At 46.3% G+C, this 18,484-nt stretch overlaps 1 protein-coding gene across 1 annotated transcript; it reads right to left on the bottom strand.

Moving 5' to 3' along the window:
* Window positions 1-1,281: 1,281 nt before the first annotated feature.
* Mymx (myomixer, myoblast fusion factor) lies at window positions 1,282-1,711 on the bottom strand. Its single transcript, XM_055615367.1, has one exon. The coding sequence runs from the start codon at window positions 1,534-1,536 to the stop codon at window positions 1,282-1,284; it is 255 nt and encodes an 84-aa protein (XP_055471342.1). The 5' UTR covers window positions 1,537-1,711.
* Between the last annotated feature and the right edge of the window lie 16,773 nt (window positions 1,712-18,484).

An 18,484-nucleotide genomic window follows, 5' to 3' on the forward strand; every position in this document is an offset into this window, starting at 1 on the left:
AGTTTTTAAAAAATTAGTATTTTATTTTTTGTGTACAGGTGTTTTGCCTGAGTATGCATCTATACAGGCCTGTGTCTGGTGCCCTTGGAGGGCAGAGGAGAGTGTGGAACTGGGGCTATCTATAGAGAGCTGTTGAGCTGCCCCCGGGGCACTGGAAATTGAACTCAGGTCCTCAGGAAAAGCAGCCAGTGCTCTTAACTGCTGAGTCATCTCTCCAGCCCCAAGAAGTGAGATAATTAGGTGATATCTTATTTCTTCAAGGATAGTATGATGTCCCTCAAAGGCATCCTTATCCCTACTTCCCAGCCCACCGCCCTGCCGACCGATGTTTTTTTTTCCCCCACCACCTCTATCTGAGATGTCTCCAAAACTCACCAGGGATCAATTTCCTTCCTGTCAGCCAGCTAGCCTTCCTGCAACACAGATCTAAGCCATCGCTGGGCCACAGTGGGACATTCTGAATGAAGTTACTCAACTACAAACAACTTGTATGTTGTGAAGTCTGAGAGGGACAGATGGAACAAGTTATCCCAAGGAAGTGTCGCCAACCCGCCCACCCTTTCTTCAGCTCCCCGAAGAAAAACAGTGCAAGCGTGGGGGCCGTGAGACTTTCCGAAACACCCCAGCCACCCAACACGGGGCCCAAAATTATCTCGACTGGTGGAGTGCTCTCCTAGCATTCATAAAGCCCTGGGTTCAATGCCCCAGTTCCACACGAACTGGCCTTGGATGTGGTGTATGCCTGTAATGCTGCCACTCTTGAAGTCAGCTCAAGATCATCCTCAGGAGTCCGAGGTCTCAAAAACAAACAAACAAACAAACAAACAAACAATAATAATAATAACACACCGTTGTTTATTGACTACATGCTGCAGACCAATCCTTGAGAGGATGTCTATCTCATGTCTCAAAAGGGAACCAAGGTCCTATTATTTTAAGGTAGACCGGCCAGTTTGAATTTAAATATCAACTCTTAGTTGGATTGTCTTGAGTCTAGGTTAAACATCCTTTCTTAACTGACCTTGATACCTCCATTTGCAGGTCCAACCTGGAGGCCAGAGGTGAGGCAGAGGGAGCTGCAGTGGGGCAGGGCGGGGCGAACAACACAACCTTGGTCAGATAGGTCCTAGGGGAGTGGGAGCTGTTCAGGTCAGAACCCTCTTGTACTTAGCCCCTACTCTGTCTTCCCCGACTGGGCGTCCAGCAGTCAAGTGCGGATGCCTGGATTGACCCACTCCAAAAGTACTTTGATGACCATTGCTGCTTCCAGGACCCACGGCCTCACTTCCGGTGGCCCAATCTCTCCTTCCTCTGAGAGTGGTCCACTTTGGAGGCCTCTGCAGCATCCGGTGGCTGTTGCTGGCTGAGGACAAACAACAGACAGCCCAGCAGAGCCTCACGCATGTCTTGGGAGCTCAGTCGACGGGCCAGACGGCGCAGCAAGGGCAGGAGGTGCTGGCGGGCCAGGCGGGCAACAGGCAGCAGCAGGCGGGACAGCAGCGATCGAAGCAGCAATGGGAGCAGTGGCACCGGCATGGCAGGACCTGGACCTGCAAAGGGAGTCCACGTTCTAGACTGTACCTCCCGTCTCACCTGGCAAAGCCCACTAAAGGAAGTCTCCTCCTCAGCTTAGACCTCTGCGCTTCCCCAGCCTTCAACTCGGTGGAATAGTTTTACTTTGGGGCAGCCTGTTCTCCTGGAAAGACCCAGGGGTTCGCTCAGTGTTAGCACAAATGGGAACGGAGCCCGGGGTTGGGGGGCTGGGGGGGTGGGACTGGGGCTAGGTGCTACAGCTTGCCTGTTCTGGCCTCCATGGGCGCTGCTACTGTCTCCAGTTCTCCCTCCCTCTGCATACTCTGACCCCATGCCTGCACACCATGCTTTCCCACTCACCACCTCTAACCGGTCAGTGACAGCTCTCATCAGTCAGAACTGCTGCTCAGAATCGATTTCCCGACGCATTTGCCTGCGGGAGGGTAGAGCATCCCTGGAGAGCGCAAGGCGGCCCCACCCCCCTCAGCGTCCACCCAGCTCAGCTTGCTTGGGTGTGGAGGGATACAGGGAGGGAACAGCTGTGTCCTGGCACCTGGTGTTTTGAGCCCAGCTGCTCCCTCTTCCAGTCTTAAGAGGAACACGTGGTGCAGGAAGTCCCCTTGGGAGACAGACCTCAGAGCTGGACTGTTCTTTCTAGTGGTGTGACCTGAAGTGTGAGGCCCTTTCTAAGGCTCCAGTCACCTCATGCGTTACCTCCGGGAGTGGAGGAAGAACTGGAGGAGTGATAGAACAGGGTGGGATGCGTGGGATACCTCAGAGGAGGTAAAACGACTGAGGTGCTTCTTAGGCCCCCTACCGATGCTACTCCAGGGGTCACGCCAGCCAGGGCCTCAGTCTCTGCTGGGCCCTTTTAGAGGAAGAGAATGGGAGGTACAGTTTCTGTCATGACTGAGCACAGTGACATACAGCTGGGTAACATGTCCAGTCAAGGACAGAAGAAGGGACATGAAGTTCAAGACCTTCTCTAGTCACTTTTCTACTATAGACTAAATATACATACATACGTACATATATATATACATAAAATACATATATATACATAAATACATATGTATGTACATATGTATTTGTTCCCAACTATATCTGGTTGGGTGTATGGCCTGACTTTTTTGTTTGTCGTTTTGTATTTGTTTGATACAGGTTTTCTCTGTGTAGCCCTGGCTGTCCTGGGACCAAGCTGGCCTCAAACTCACAGAGATCTGCCTGCCTCTGCCTCAGGGTATGTTTTGGTCTTAAGAATTTCATTATTGTTCTGAAAACAGCTGTATTTCAAGGCTGGATTCAGTGGAGATAGTAGCTATTATGGTTGGTTTTAATGTCAACTTGTCACAACTTAAAAATTACCTAAGTAGGGAGCCTCTCCTGCAGAACTGTCCTAATTGCCTTAATTGATGCCGGAAGAGCTACCATGGTAGAGTGACAGAAAGCAGATGACTTGACTTTTGCTGGATTGGCCAGCCATCCAGGCCCTAACTGATTTAATTCAATTCATCCAGACCCTAACTGATTTAATTTGATATATTCATCTCTTCGGTTCTGTTCCTCCAGAAAACCCTGACTAATACAGTATCCATGACATGTTCTGCAAACTTCAAACCTGTGGGAATATGGTCACTTATCATCGGCCATTAACTCTCCCCATCAGAATCAAAGACCCTAGAGGAAGAAAAGATTAAAGACTAAAAGGAGACACAGAGAGAGGCCAGAATGTTGGTCTACAGGCAGTGAATCTCTTTCTTGCTTGCTTTGATTTGGTTCCCAGTCACTCTACCCACCTTCTTCCACCGCTCCCTCTTATCCCTACCTCTGTAGCCTGCTGTTGTGTGGATATCTAGCAAAAAACAGGTGAGTCTTGAGTTCATGATCTTGCTCATTTTCTCACCTCCCCCTTGCAAGGAAGCAACAGCTACAGCTATTTCAGAAGTGAGGGACCTGAGTTAGAGGAACAGCATGTCTTACTCAGAATCACACTGGATAAATGGCCAGGCCTCGCCATAACCTGCCCTTCACCCAGGTTTTTTTCTATCTTCTGTAACTGGAATTTGCATTTTTTTCCCCCAGTGGTTTTGGGTGTTTTCCTAGATTCCTTGTTTCCTGATGCAATTTCCACTCTTGAGTAAATCTCCATGGCTTTACCTTCAAAATGGAATTTGGGAGGATGTCAGGATGGCTCAGCAGCTAAAAGCACACACTGCTCCTCCAGAGGACCTGAGTTCAGTTCCCAGCACCTGCCGGGAGCCAAAGCTATTTACTGAAGCCAAAGTCATTTAGTGGAGCCAGTGCCAATTAGTGGAAACGTTACCAACAGCTGCACTAGGACCCTAGGTCATGGGTGATAGATTAATGTGAGAACATCTGCTCATTAGTCTTGGAGCATCCTTGAGACAACTTAAGGAAACATTCTTGAGGTATCTTGCAGGAGGTATCTCAAACCATAAACCAATTTTGTTATCTTCTGCAGCAGTAAATTAACCTTCCCCCTTTCCTGCCTTCTCCCTATATAGTTGTGTAAAAATTTCAAATAAATGAGGCCTTGATCAGACAAACAGACGTGGCTTCCTTCCTTGCCTCTCTTGTCCTACCCATTCTTTGCGCGCGCACACACACACACACACACACACACACACACACCCCTTTAGGAAACCGTTGAACTCGTTGAACTCCCGCTGCTCGGGACAAGCATCCACATCAGATGGTTCACAACTACCATAACTTCAGCCATCACTTCAGGGGATCCAATGTCATCTGGCCGCAGCATTGCACTCACAGACAGATAGACAGTTTGTAAAATTATCTTTGTAAAAAGAAAAAAAAAAAATTTCCAACTAGCCTTAGCTGTCCTGGAATTTACTATGTAGACCAAGCTGACTCTCAGAGATCCGCCTGCCTCTGCCTCGTGAGTGCTGGGATTAAAAGCGTGTGCCACCAGACACCCAGAGTTAAAGAGAGAAAAAAAAAAAATCAAGTCAGACCTTTAAAAAAAAAAATGGCGGGCTAACGAGATGACTCAGAGGTTAAGAGCGCTAGCTGCTCTTCCAGAGGACCCTGGTTCAATCCCCAGCACCCACATGGCAGCTCACAACTGTCTGTAACTTCAGTTCTAGAGGATCTGGCACCCTCACACAGACATACATGCAGGCAAAACATCAATGCACGCAAGAATAAATAAATATTAAAAAATAAAAAGAAACCTGCAAGGAGGTATTGGCATAGGGATTTAATCACAGCACTTTGAAGGCAGAAGCAGGAGGATCTCTATGAATTAGAAGCCAGCCTGGTCTACAGAGTGAGTTCCAGGACAGCCAAAGCTACACAGAGAAATCCTGTCTCATAAAAACAACAATAAAAAAGAGTAAATAAATAAAATAGCAAAATTTAAAAAAATAATCTGTGAGCAAGGCACAGCGGTTTATACTTACAATCCCAATATTTGGGAAGTGAAGACAGGAGGATGAACAGTGCATGGTCATCCCTGGCCCCATAGAGTTTGAAGCCAGTCGGGAGTATATGAAACTCTGTCTCAAAATTAAAAAAAAAAAAAAAAAAAAATGTGGTGGGGGCGGGGGGGGGGGGGGGGGCTAAGGGTGTAGCTCTGTGGTAAAGAGCTTGAGTTGGGGTAAAAAGATAAGAGAAAGCAAGGGTCATTTCTGTCTATGGAGCTATACAGCAACTGTATTGTGTTTGCTTAATTTATTTACTGTGAATTAGAATTATGATCATTCTCTGTCTCTGCTTAAACATTTTTATGTACAGCTACTCATTTGCCACTTGCAAAAGCACTGTTTTTAACTTTGAAATACCTAAGCGAAAGTACATTGCAATTTTGCTGTCAGTTTTCACATTAACGCATTAAAAAAATAAAATAAAAAAGACAGGAGAAATTATGGGATCATGAGATGAGAAAGGAACCTCTCAATCTAGAGTCTAGTTAAAGCCGCTGAAAAGCACGGATTCCAGCATAATTAACAACACTTGCTGTGGAGGCTGCCAACACGGGGACAGTGTTTCTTTCATGTAGACATGTTTTCAAATAAAAATGTTAAAATAGCAATAAAGCAAGCTTATGCCCAAATCATATGATCTTGGGTGGGGCGTCACCTTCCTGCCAGATATTTTGTGAGAGTCTCATAAGCAAAATTATTCACATTTGTTCACAGTGCGGCTATCCTAAGTTCCTTCATCCCTGTGTCCTAGTGTGACTTTCATTTTGTTTTTCACACAAAATGAAAGGATCTTATGTTAGCTCAGGTTGGTCTTGAACTCATTTTGTAATGAGGATCACTTTGAACTTCTCATCCTCCTGCCTCTACCTCCCATGTACTGAGGTTTCAGGGATGCACCAGCATCCCTGGTTTAGGGGGTGCTAAGGATGGAACCCAGTGGTTCATGAAGTTAGACAAGCACCAGCTGAGCTATAACCCCAATCTTGATGTAGTGTTTCATCTTATCAAGAGTGAGCTTCCCTGCATATTTCAGGAGCTATCCTGTGATCTCATTTAAGATGCTTGGTAAAGATATAAATATAATAGCTTTAAAACCCACCAAAAGTGTGTGTGTGTGTGTGTGTGTGTGTGTGTGTGACTCTCCTTTGAATAACTCATACCCTCACTGTTTCTCTTTTCTCTGAGTACCTTTCTTTTAACCCTTGTTTTTCAATCTGCTAAAAACGTCCCTTAATAAAGTTTAACTCTGCTTCATTCTGATTCCTCCTGAAATTCTTTTCTGTGTCAAAGCCAAAAGATCTGACTTTCCCAGAATGGAAGTTTTTAGATTCTAGGCCTAGAGGATTAAGGGAACTTCTCATGTGCCTTCAAACATGGAACAGCAAGTGTCTTCACCTGAACAGTACTGACTAGCTTATTTAGCCTGTGGCAGTCCCTGATAGGACGGTGACTACTCTCCTGAGCTCCTGCAGGCTCTCTCTAGGATTACTGCAGTAGCCATTAGACTGATGTTCCTTTTTATCTTTTGTGACTAGAACAGCCTTTAGAAAGCACGAGTTGGAATCTCCCCCATCTCGTGGTGGAATCTCCCCCATCTTGTCTTTAACTGACAGTTAAGGCCACAGTTTTCGGGATATGCTGCTCAATAACACGCCTCTTGCCTACAAGATTTGAAGTCTCAAGTTTCACCCCCAGCTCTGAAACAGGCAAACCTAAGAAACAAAAAAACCAAAAAACTCAAAGGGTTTAGTTATCACCTGCAAAGACCCTGAGTAATTATGACCTCCCTTGGCTTCCTGATTTAGCTTCTAATTCTTTCTAAAGAATATTTTATGTTTTTGTTTTGTTTTGTTTTGTTTTTTCGAGACAAGGTTACTCTGTGTAGCCTTGGCTGTCCTGGACTCTCTTTGTAGACCAGGCTTGCCTTGAATTCATAGAGATCCACCTGCCTCTGCCTCCCAGAGTGCTAGTATTACAGAGTTGCACCTTCAGGCCCAGCTTATTTTATGTGTTTTTAAGTATGTTCATGATTTCCTTTCCTTTAAAAAAATTATTATGGGGGGGGTGGGTGAATGGCCTAGTGGTTAAGAGCACTGGATGCTCTTGCAGAGGACCTGGCTTCAATTCCCAGCACCCACATGATGGCTTACAACCATCTGTAACTCCAGTTTCAGGGGATTGGATGCTTTCTACTGTCCTTCATGGGCACTGGACATGCACATGGTATACATACATACATGTAAACAGACAGTTATACACGTAAAATAAAAATAAATATTTTAAAGCGAATTATGATTATTTTATGTGTATGGTGTTTTATCTGTAAGTACATCTGTAAGCCACAAAAATGCCCATGGAGACCAGAAAAGGACATTCAGATCCCCTGAAACTGGAGTTTTACAGACAGTTATGAACCACCATGTGGGTGCTGGGAACCAAACCCCAAGTTCTCTGGGAGAGCAGCCTATGCTTGTAACTGCTGAGCCATCTCTCCGTATTTATTTATTTTAATTTATGTATATGAGTTTTTTTGCGTACATGTGTATTTATGCACCACGTGCGTGCAGTGCTTGCTGAGGTAAGAAAAGGGCATCACATCCTCCGGAACTGGAGTTGCAGAAGGTGTGAAGCACCATGTGAATGCTGGGAAACAAATCTGGTTCCTCTGCAAGAACAGTTAAGTGGTCTGAACCACCCGGCCATCTCTCCAGCCCCTAGCCTCTGGTTCTTGTCTCCCTTGCTGTCTACCCCAAGCACAAATGGCCTCTTTACTTTTTCTTAACTGTGCCTCGGAGAACAAGAAGTCTGCCTAAGGAAAGGAAAAACTGTTGCCGTGTCCCTTGCCCTTTCTAGGTTCTTTGACTAGCATATGACCTGAAAACAGACTGATAAGTGAAACCAATTTTAATTATATATGAACTAATGGGAATTCTTAAAAAAAAAAAAATGAGGATGCAAAGCATTAAGGTCTATGTACCATCTGAGCTACAGAAAGGAAAAGCAGCATGAAGCTTCCTGGGGTCACAGAGACAAAGTAAGGGAGGTTGAGACATAAAAAAAAGGCATAGAGAATAGATTGTCTTGTTATGTAAATAAAGGTCTCAGGAGCAGGGCTGGGAATGTAGCTCAGTGGAAGACTGCTGCTGACCTTTCAGTTTCACTTCTCTCTGGAAAGAAAGGAAGGAAGGAAGGAAGGAAGGAAGGAAGGAAGGAAGAGAAAGAAAGAAATCTTTGTGGTAAAAGTTATTTTAGAACAGCCGTCTTCCTGGTACAGAAGACTTTACAAGTGAACATTTCCTTTCCTTCATAAAAGGGTGGCTTTGTGTATATCTACAGTTGCTCAAAATAGACAGTTGAAATAATCACCATGCCAAAGAGGTAAGTTTTGAGGTAGCAAAATCGGGTTTCTTGAGACCCAGCTGAATCTTTCTCAAAAAGTTTTCACATTCCAACTTCTTCCCTGCTGGCTAGCTTTCACGGTAATGGAAGACTCTACCGGATGCTGGCTGTCCTGGACTCGCTTTGTAGACCAAGCTGGCCTGGAACTCACAGCGATCTGCCTCTGCCTCCTGAGTAAAGGCATGTACCACCACACCTGGCTCAATGCAGAGACTCTTAGCTCATCAAAATTTTTTTTATTTTTTATTTTTTATTTTTATTTTTTTAATTTTTTTTTTTTTTTTTTTGCTCATCAAAATTTTGAGAATAAGTGACAGTTCGGTGCTCAGCCTTAAATGGGATGTTTATATTTACCCCCTTCAAAACTCAGGGGCTATCATGGAACGGGAGACAGAAAGAATGTGAGCGCTGGAGAACGAGGAGGAGTGCTGTGAAATGCTGTCTTCTGGCATAACATGGCATTGTACTCATAAATTCACAAATTGCACGAGACCTGCACAGTTCAAAGCAATGAGATCAGTCAACATCGCAGCAGGCAGCCCTATTTAGACTCAGTAGGTTTTCCAAAAAAGAAGGGTGACATGAAGGTGGGAAGAGGATGTGTTGAGGGGTGTCTGGGGGAGTAGGAAAGAGTTAAAGATAGTTATGATTAAGATACCTGTATACATGTTTGAAATTACAAAATAGTATATATATTTTTTAAAGTTTCACATTCCTGGATCTGGGTCTGGGGCTTATGCCATAACCCACGACAAAGCATTTCTGTCTGTGGAAAGAAAAGCTAGAACCAGGTATAGCAATGCATACCTGTAACATCCCCATTCCAGACGTGAAGGCAAGAGTTTAAGGCCAGACAATGTTATAGAGTGAATTCATGAGTTCAAGACCAGCCTGGGTAATAAAATAAAATAAAAATAAAAAATGCAAAAGGTTTCCGAACAGTAACTCCACTGCCCCCCCCCACCACTATCCCCTGAAAACAAACAAAAACTGGCATAAGGTGGCACACTCCCTTTATCCCAGCACTCAAGAGACAGAGGCAGGTGGATCTCTGTGAGTTCGAGGCCAGCCTGGTCTACAGAGTGAGTTCCAGGACAGCCAGGGCTACACAGAGAAACCTTGCCTACTGGAGTACACTGTGAGCTAGTTTCTAAGTCTAGGAGGCACAACCAGTTGAAAAGATTCTTGATGCCGGGCTCAAAGCACTTTCCCCAAACTGTCTCTGGTAGAATCACACGGCACAAAGGTCAACAATGTGTGGTTTGTTATTTCCCTAGATTTCCTCTCAAGTCCTCCAGCTTGGTCTTGCAGGGCTTCCTGGAGAGAAGTTCCCGTTTTTGGTGACAGCAAGGCAGCAAGGCAGGAAATTTAGAAAGATCCAAGATGGACATGGGGGCGCACAGACTGCTGGGGAAATTCTCACTTCTTTAGGCTCCATTGTGCTAGTAGTCTGATAGACTGAGAGACGCAAGTGTCTCTTTAGAGTATCTTCACTTCTGCCTGGTCAGTTAATAACCGCAGCAGGGCTGGTCGGTGGTGGCGCACACCTTTGGTCCTGGCACTCGTGAGGCAGGCGGGTCTCTGAGTTCGAGGCCACCCTGGTCTACAAAGTGAGTCCAGGACAGCCAGTGCTACACAAAGAAACTCTGTCTCAAAAAGCCAAATCGATAAATTAAAAAATAAATAAATAGCCACAGCAGGGCAAAGGGGACACAAAGCAGGCCTGAAGGGCTCCCTCTGGGAGCTGCCACCAAGGGCTAGTTTAACATCTGTGGTTGCCATGACACCACCCCATCCCCCACAACCACCCTCACTGACAAAATACATCAAAGGGCAATTTTTTTTTTCCAACCTCTGGTTCCACAGTGGCTTTGGATACATTCCTTCCCTGTTCCCGTCCTGATTCCTTGAGCAATCAGGGAGTAACTGCAAGTATGTGAGCTGGGGAGACCTAGAAAGGAAATAGGCTATTGTGTCTGATAACAATGAGAAAATCAATCAGGGGTGGAGGGGTGGGGTGGGGATGGGAGGCAGTGGCAGGTCCAAGGAATTTATATAATCTTCATCTTTTGTCTTTCTCTACCCAATCCTGGCCTCAACTCCCGTCCTGGAATAACCCATCCTGCTGGACCCCCTAAGCATTTTCCCTGCCTCTGGCACTTTCCCTGCTGGCAACAATGCTGCCAGAGAACAGTTCCTTCCAGCTCCTGGCTGAGCCTTGTGCAATGGTGTAATCTTCCTGGCAAGAGAGAAGACTTTCTAAAGAGACCCTCCCTTTGGCTATCAGACTGTTGAGACAATGGACCCCACGCTATTGGAATTTCCCTAGGAATCTCTGACAGAGAGGGGAAAAGACTGGTGTTACCCAAAGGAGGCATCTGTCTCTCCAGGAATTGATTTCTGCACAGCTCTGACAATTCCTCAGACCACCAGGAGGAAAGTATGGAGCGGGGCCAGAGCTGCTTAATTGTGCATACCTCTTGCCCTTCCGTCTTGATTAGTTTTTCATAACTGGACACAAATGTAGACCTACCTGGGAAGAGGGAACCTCAATTGAGGAGCTGCCTCAGTCACACTGACCTGTAGGCAAGGCTGTGGGGCATTTTCCTGATTGATGAAGGGTAGGAGGGTCCAGCTCACTCCTGGGAAGATGCTCCAGGGAAGGTAGCTGGGGCTGAGCCTGAAGAAGGAGCCAGTGAGCAACATCCCTCCATGACCTCTGCTGCTATTTCTGCCTCTATGTCCTGCCCTGACTTCCCTTCACGGTGGCCTAGCAGCTGTAAGATGAAATAAACTCTGCAAGTTGCTTTTGGTTGTGATGTTTATCACGGCAGTCAAAACCAAGCTAGGACACTTTCTATTTAACCCTAGACTCATTCCAAGACAGTGATCTTGCTTGGACTTGGGAGCTAACGGGGCCTCCGCATCCCTCTTCTTTCCTTTAATAGGCCACTTTTTTTTTTTAAGATTTATTTATTTGTGCATATAAGCACTCTATTTGCATGTATGTCTTCATGACTGAAGAGAGCATCAGAAGAGGGCATTTTAGATGGTGGTCAATTAAAGAAAAAGAAAAAAAAAAGCCCATGTTCAGCATTCTGAAAACCCGTACAGCCTTCCATTTGCCAGCATTGAGTCAATCAGGCCATGCATTGGGAACAAACATGTGTGTGCTTATTGCATACCAGTGACATGCAAGGCGTTGCAGCAAGCGGTAAAGAGGCAGCATACACCAAGGGTCTAGTAGGGTCTTGGGCGAAGTGAGGGTGAGGGTCACAGGCAAAGCGAGGATGCCTTGGTGAGAGTTGAATAGAACTAATGGGTTCTGCCCAGACCTGGGAGCACTGGGCCTCCTTTTTACTAAACATTTATCTGTGTCTGTCTACCAGGGGCTCCAGAGTACTTCGTAGCACAGCCATTGAGTCTACTAGAATGCGCAGTTAAAAAATATACATGTAGGGCCAAGTGTTGGTGGTGCACGCCTTTAATCCCAGCAGTGATAAAACACAGTGACCAAAGCTACTTAAGGAAGTTTATTTTGGCTTATGGTTCAGAGGGATAAGGGTCCATCCACCCAGGAAGGCGGGGATGTGAGGCAACGAGCCTTCTGAGTGCTGGGATTGAAGGCATGTGCCACCACTGCCTGGCTAATATTAATTTCTTTTATGTGTATGGGTGTTTCGCCTGAATGCATGTCCATTCGGTGTGTGGACATCTGGTGCCAGAGGGCTAGAATCCCCTGGAGCTGGAGGTAGAGGTGGTTGTGAGTCACCATGTGGGAATTGAACCCAGGTCCTCTGGAAGAGCAGCCAGTGTCCTTAACTATTGTGTCATCGGCCGATCCCTGCCCTCTGGAATCTTGGTTAGGAACCAGAAACTTCAGTACAACTGGTAAAGCCTGTGGAAATAATGGTCCAGCCAGGCGTGGTGGCAGAGGCAGGTGGGAGGCAGAGGCAGGAAGATCTCTGTGAGCTGGAGGCCAGCTCGCTCTACAGAGTGAGTTCCAGGATATCCAGGGCTACACAGAGAAACCCTGTCTCAATAAAAAGTGATAAAGAAGTAAATGTTCCTTTCCCTGGAGAGAGGTGGCCCAGCTGTTACGAGCACATGCTGCTCTTCCAGAGAACTCATGCTGGATTCCCAGCACCCACGTGGTGGCTCACAACCATCGGTAACTCTAGTTCCAGGGAACCCAACACCTTTTTCTGTCCTCCGTGGGCACCAGGTGCACACGTGCGGCACAGACAGATACGCATGGACATGCCCGCAGGCAAAACACCCAGACACATACATAATGGTAATAATAACAAGAAGAAAAACTGCAAATAAATTATGCTTTACCTCTAATGCTTCTAACCTTGAGCGTTCTGCCTTAGCACCGCCCCTCTCATCCTTGAACCTGAACAAGGTACTCCATAAAAGGCATCTTACAGTTTAATGTGCAAAGGAGATAACTCTTTAAGAGAAGGGAAATGAGCTGGATTACCACGCATGAAGCTCTGGATTTCTTTCCTAGCGCTGCAAAAACAGTGTAGTATGTGCCCGTAATCTCAGCGCTTATGAGAGAGAAGCAGGGTCATCAAATTGGAGGCCAACCTGGGTTACACGAGACTTGTCTATCTAGAAGAGGATGTGGTAAACTTAATCCTTAAACATTAATCTTTAAACCTGCTGTGAATGACATTCATTAAGCAGTGTCACTCAGAAAGCCCAGAATCCTATTGCACCGTAAAGACATGTAAGTATGATTCTCTCTCTTAAAGCCTGCACCCATATCTCAGGTACGTCTCCTTTTTCTGTGTCATTTCTACTCAATAAACTCATATGCTGCTGGCCATGCTCATGCTAGTGCTCACCCTTAGGCCCAGCACTTGGGAAGCGGGGGCTGGAGGATCTCTGTGAGTTCAAGGCCAGCCTGGTCTACATAGTAAACTCCAGGACAACCAGTACTAGGTCGAGAGGCCCTGTCTCAAAAAACAAACAAACAAACAAACAAAAAATAAACAAAGACGCAAACTCCTGTGCCCTGCTTTTCTCTGACTTAGCCTGAAACTCCTTCCTGTAGTGCAGTCAAGAACCTTTCTTCCCTTGGATGGAGGTCACACCTCCAGCTTACATAACCTCAGACTCAGAAAGTAGCTGAATGATGACCCTGAACTTCCAATCCTCCTGCCTCTGCCTCCTGAGTGCTAGACGACAAGCATGTGCCACCACACTTGGTTCACATGGGGATTAAACCCAGGGCTTTGTGTGTGTTGTTGCCAATGAATAACCTCCCCAACCTTGTCTGAAGACCAGCCATGGTCCCATGGACTGGGGTGTCAAAGGTCACTATGACTAAGGAAAAGAGACTGAGACTTTTTTTTTTCTTTTAGGATTTATTTATTATTTATATAGTATTCTACCTGCATGCCAGAAGAGGGCATCATATCTCATTAGAGATGGTTATGAGCCATCATGTGGTTGCTGGGAACTGAACTGAGAGCCTTTGGAAGAACAGTCAGTGCCCTTGACCTCTGAGCCATTTCTCCAGCCTCTGGGATGGAGACTCTTATTCCAAGTCTAGGAAGGTGGGCAGGCACATGACACAGCACTCATCCCATCCCTTAACACTGCAGTTTTCTGCCCGGCTTCATGGATCTGCACCCATCTACGAAAGTAGCCTGTGTCTGACTAGGACGAGTGAGTGGACACTCCGTAGCTGCAGCTCCTCCAAGGTGAGACATGCCTCCCACCAGTTAATTTCAGACAGTGACAGGCCCACATCACACAGTCGGGCAGGACAGGCTAGAAGCGCTGTGAGACATGAGTAAACCCAACGGTTCCTGGATGGGACCGCTAAGGAAGACAGGTGGGGCCAGACTGTCCTTGAAAACAGTTGCTCTGGTCAGGGAAAAGGCGAGTGAGTCCAGAATGCAACCATTGTGCCCACAGAGCCAGCTGGCGTCCCCTCATACTCAGCTGACAGCCGGAGGATGAGGTGTGAGTCCTGCCCCCTGCGTCAGCTGCTCGGTCTAGACAGCTGCTCCTAGGGCAGTGGGAGGAAAAAGGTGGGAGGTCAGAGTCTGTTTGAGGAGGTGAGGCAAGACATACCTAACATATTCCATGAAGGGAGAGAAAACAGCATAAACCACAAGGCCTTGGGGAGGAAAAAATTAAGGATGATTGGGCAAGACTCTAATGGAAAGGCAAATGCATTTCTACAGAGACCCAAAAAAAAAAAAAAAAAAAAACGGGAAGGGGACTAAATATCTGGGTGATGTCCGGGAATGATCAGGAGAGTTACCAACATTATAATGATGTTTGTTCGCCTTCAGATTCATCTAGATATTCAAGGCATTCTTTGAAATTAAAATCACAAGAGGGAAAAGAACACTGGCACATTAATAAAAAAAAAAAAAAAAGATGCAATGCTAGCCAAGGACCAAACAGCAACTTGTGTTTTCTTTCCTTTCTGGATCTGAGTAAGCTGGCCATAAAAATGTGTTCCGGAGACCTGGGTATGGTGGGGTAATGCTTATAAAGCCCAGAATTTGGGAGGTAAAGACAGGAGCATCAGGAGTTCAAAGTCATCCTCATTTCTACATCTCAGTTACAGAAGACCCTGTTTCCAGAATGCTGAAAATGGCCTGGGCCAGATGGCTCAGTAGGTAAAGGCATTTGCCCGCAGCCTGATGAACTGAGTAGATGGAGAATCATATCCCACAGGTCTTCTGACCTGTCTTAGCTAGATTTTTATTGTGATAAATACCATCCTCCTTGGGGGGGAGGGGAGGTTTAGCCTCGCTCTCCTAGACTCACTTTGTAGACCAGGCTGGCGGCCTTGGAGCTTTCTTATACCACCCAAGACCACCTGCCCAAGGGCGGCACTGACTCCCTGGAGCCTGAATACAGGCTGGACAACCAACTCCACACAAGTTGTCCAATGACCTGCATGGGCACATGGCCATGAAAGCACCACAGCACTTTCCTGATGCTCCTTAGTAACAAAATAGAATAAATTTTAAAATATGCACTGAAAAAGAAAAAGTCAGTCCTTTGAGGCTGTTTATTCCACTGCTGTTTGCAGGGACAAGGTGTTCTTGGCCTTTACAATTTTCCCCTCAGTGTTGTGTTTTCTTCTTTGACAGAGGAATACACAGGTTCAGGGAGAAGCCTGGTGACAGAAGAGTCTGGGAACAAAGCTGATGTGGTACAGAGGTTTGCGCTTCACCCTGGGGGCCACGGGACTCAGGGACCTGGAGAGTTGGGACTTGCAGAACTTTGAAGCCACAGATCCATTCCGTGTTCACCGGGCACGGACTCCAAATGCCAATGAAGGGCAAAGGTCAATGCAAAGCCTGCTCTCAAGGCACAGTCAGCACGGGAGACAAGGGAAAACAGGAAGTTATCGCACAGGGAGAACAGATGTAGGTAGCCTATGCAGAAGATCAGAGAGGTGGGGGAGGCGGGAAACTGGGGCGGGAAGGAGGAGGGGCCGGAGGAGGAGGCCTGCCTCAGACAGGGTCTCTAGAAGGAAGTAGGTGGGGCATGCCTTTAGACCGGAGGGTAAGTGGATGTAAACAAAAGCCTCTGACGTGCTCTAGGAGAGGGTTCAGGGAAGAGAATCAAAGCAGAGAATCCAAGTAGTAAACAGACTGAATTCAAGAAGTGCCCTAATGGACTCAAGGCCAGAAGCAAAGCCTGAGGGAGTCTTGGACATCCCTTCGGGTAGGTGGCAGTAACAAAGAGAAGTACCCTGGGCCCTTGGGGAGGTGGCAGAGATGGGCTCAGATACGGGAAGGTGACTCTGAGGTCCCATGAGACCCAGAGTTTGAAGACTAGGGAGAGGTATCAAGAAGAGATAATGAGGCTGTTGTGGGGATAAGCCAGGTGGGGAAACACACACACACACACACATACACACACACACACACACACACACACACACACACACACACACACGGGAGCTGCAAGGTCTCCAGAGGCCAGAGAAGTAAATGTATACACTGACACACAGACGCACAGAGGAAGCTCAAAAGCCGGAAGTGGATTCTGTAAGAGGCAGAACTAAGGTAGTTTGTCTGTGTTTCACTAATTGCTAGTTGTTTTTTGTTCGGGGTAGGGCTGGGGAGTCGGGACCCTGGATAAGCATAAGCACGCCATCCTTCAATTATAATATGCAGTTCCTGAAATCAGAAGGACACAAGACACCAATAGGCCTAAGGATGTGAGGAAGAGAAAGGAACTATCAAGGCTTTGTGGTAGGTGCCCAGGAGAGGACGGATCTAGCAGAGAGACAGACATAAACAACCTAGTGGATCGATGGTGTCAAAAGAAAAGACTTGGAACCCTTGTGACAAATGACTAATCTTCCTAAACCGAAAACAGTTCACAGGGGCTCGGAAGTGGCTCAGCCACTCAGGTAGTAAAGGGCATGCTATGCAAACATGGAAACTTCCGTTTGAGTCTAGGACACACACATATATAAAAAAAGCTAGGCAGTGGCTGCCTGCAGCCGTAGCGCTTGGGAGGTGGAGATAGGCTCCACTTCGTGTTTGTTATATATAAATATATCTCCTAGATTCATTCAGGCTGGCTTCCTGGGCTAGATAGGAAAGAGCATGGCTTTTTCAGGAGAGGAGGCATTGTGATTCCCCAGATGTCCTAAGCCAGTCTCTTGCCTCCAAATGAGCAGCCAGAGACCCAAGGGAAAACTGCTTCCCCACAGCGTTAGGAACAACTGCCTCTGAACTCTAACCGGGACTTCTAAAAATATGCTGCTTCTCTGTTTTCCTGCTGAGCTCCCTGCCCCCAAACCCCATGGTTTTCTCTCTGTAGCTCTGGCTGGCCTGGAACTCGCTGTGTAGACCAGGCTGGCCTCAGAGATCTGCCTTCCTCTGCTTACTCAGTGCTGGGATTAAAGGCCCGAGCCACACTGACCAACAGCGTTTTGGTTTCTTTTTTAATTTTTGATTTATATGTATGAGTGTTTTGCCTGCATGTATGTCTATGGTCCATGTGCACACGTGATGACCTTGAGAGCCAGATAAGTATGCCACACTGCATGACAAAGAGTTTTGATATTCAAGATCTTTGTGTTAAGGTTCCTTTTCACAGCGACAATGACAGGAGTGCATTCACAGTCTTGGTTTCCCACAGATCTCTTTGTGCGTGAATATGTGTGCATACGATGTGGAGCATGCTTGCGTTTTTTGATGTCATTTACTCCAAGCCAAATGGGTTTCTAAGTAAGTGCTCAAGTAAACTAAAGTTAAATTGGTACAACTTCCCTTTGGCATGTAGTAAAACTAAAATTTTAAGAGAAAAAGTCCCAGCTAAAATGGCCTTTACTGGCTAAGGTTGGCCTCATGCTCATTATGCCAGTTAAAGGGACTAAATAATGGCAAAGGTCAAAAAGAATATTAATGTGACAAGTTTGGTAAAATACATAGAGGTGATGACATCAGAGATCTTTCTTAAATTTTGTTAACACAAATTTAACACAAGTCTCTAAATTTATATTCTTAAAAAAAATTCTTATTTTAAAAAGGTGTGTGTGTGTGTGTGTGTGTGTGTGTGTGTATTTTAGCTAGTCAGTAGTGGTGGCACACACCTTTAATCCCAACACTGGGGAGGCAAAGGCAGATGAATCTCTGTGAGTTCGAGGCCAGCCTGGTCTACAGAGCAAGTTCCAGGACAGCCAGGGCTACACAGAGAAACCCTGTCTTGAAAAACAGAAAACAGACAAAAATAAAACTGTAAAGATATTTCTTCCTACTATCACTTCTTTAAAAAGCAAACAAGCTGGGGCTGGAGAGATGACTCAGAGGGTAAGAGCTCTTTTGCTCTTCCAGAGGATCCACGCCAGGCAGCTCGTAGCCACCTCTAACTTGAGCTCCAGAGAATCCAAGGCCCCCTTCTGGCCTCCGCAGGCATGCTCGTGGACATGGGATGCACACAGCTCCACAGAAACAGAACTTAGAACCTCACACAACAGCAAACCGGGTGGGCTGGAGAGATCACTCAGTGGCTGAGAGCATTGGTGGCTCCTCCAGAGGACCCAGGCTCAGCTGCCAGCAGCCCTGGCAGCTCTGTAAATGCCAGGT

This window comes from Psammomys obesus, unplaced genomic scaffold, assembly GCF_907164565.1.
Source record: "Psammomys obesus unplaced genomic scaffold, mPsaObe1.curated_primary_1811, whole genome shotgun sequence".
In the NCBI taxonomy this organism is placed as follows: domain Eukaryota; kingdom Metazoa; phylum Chordata; class Mammalia; order Rodentia; family Muridae; genus Psammomys; species Psammomys obesus.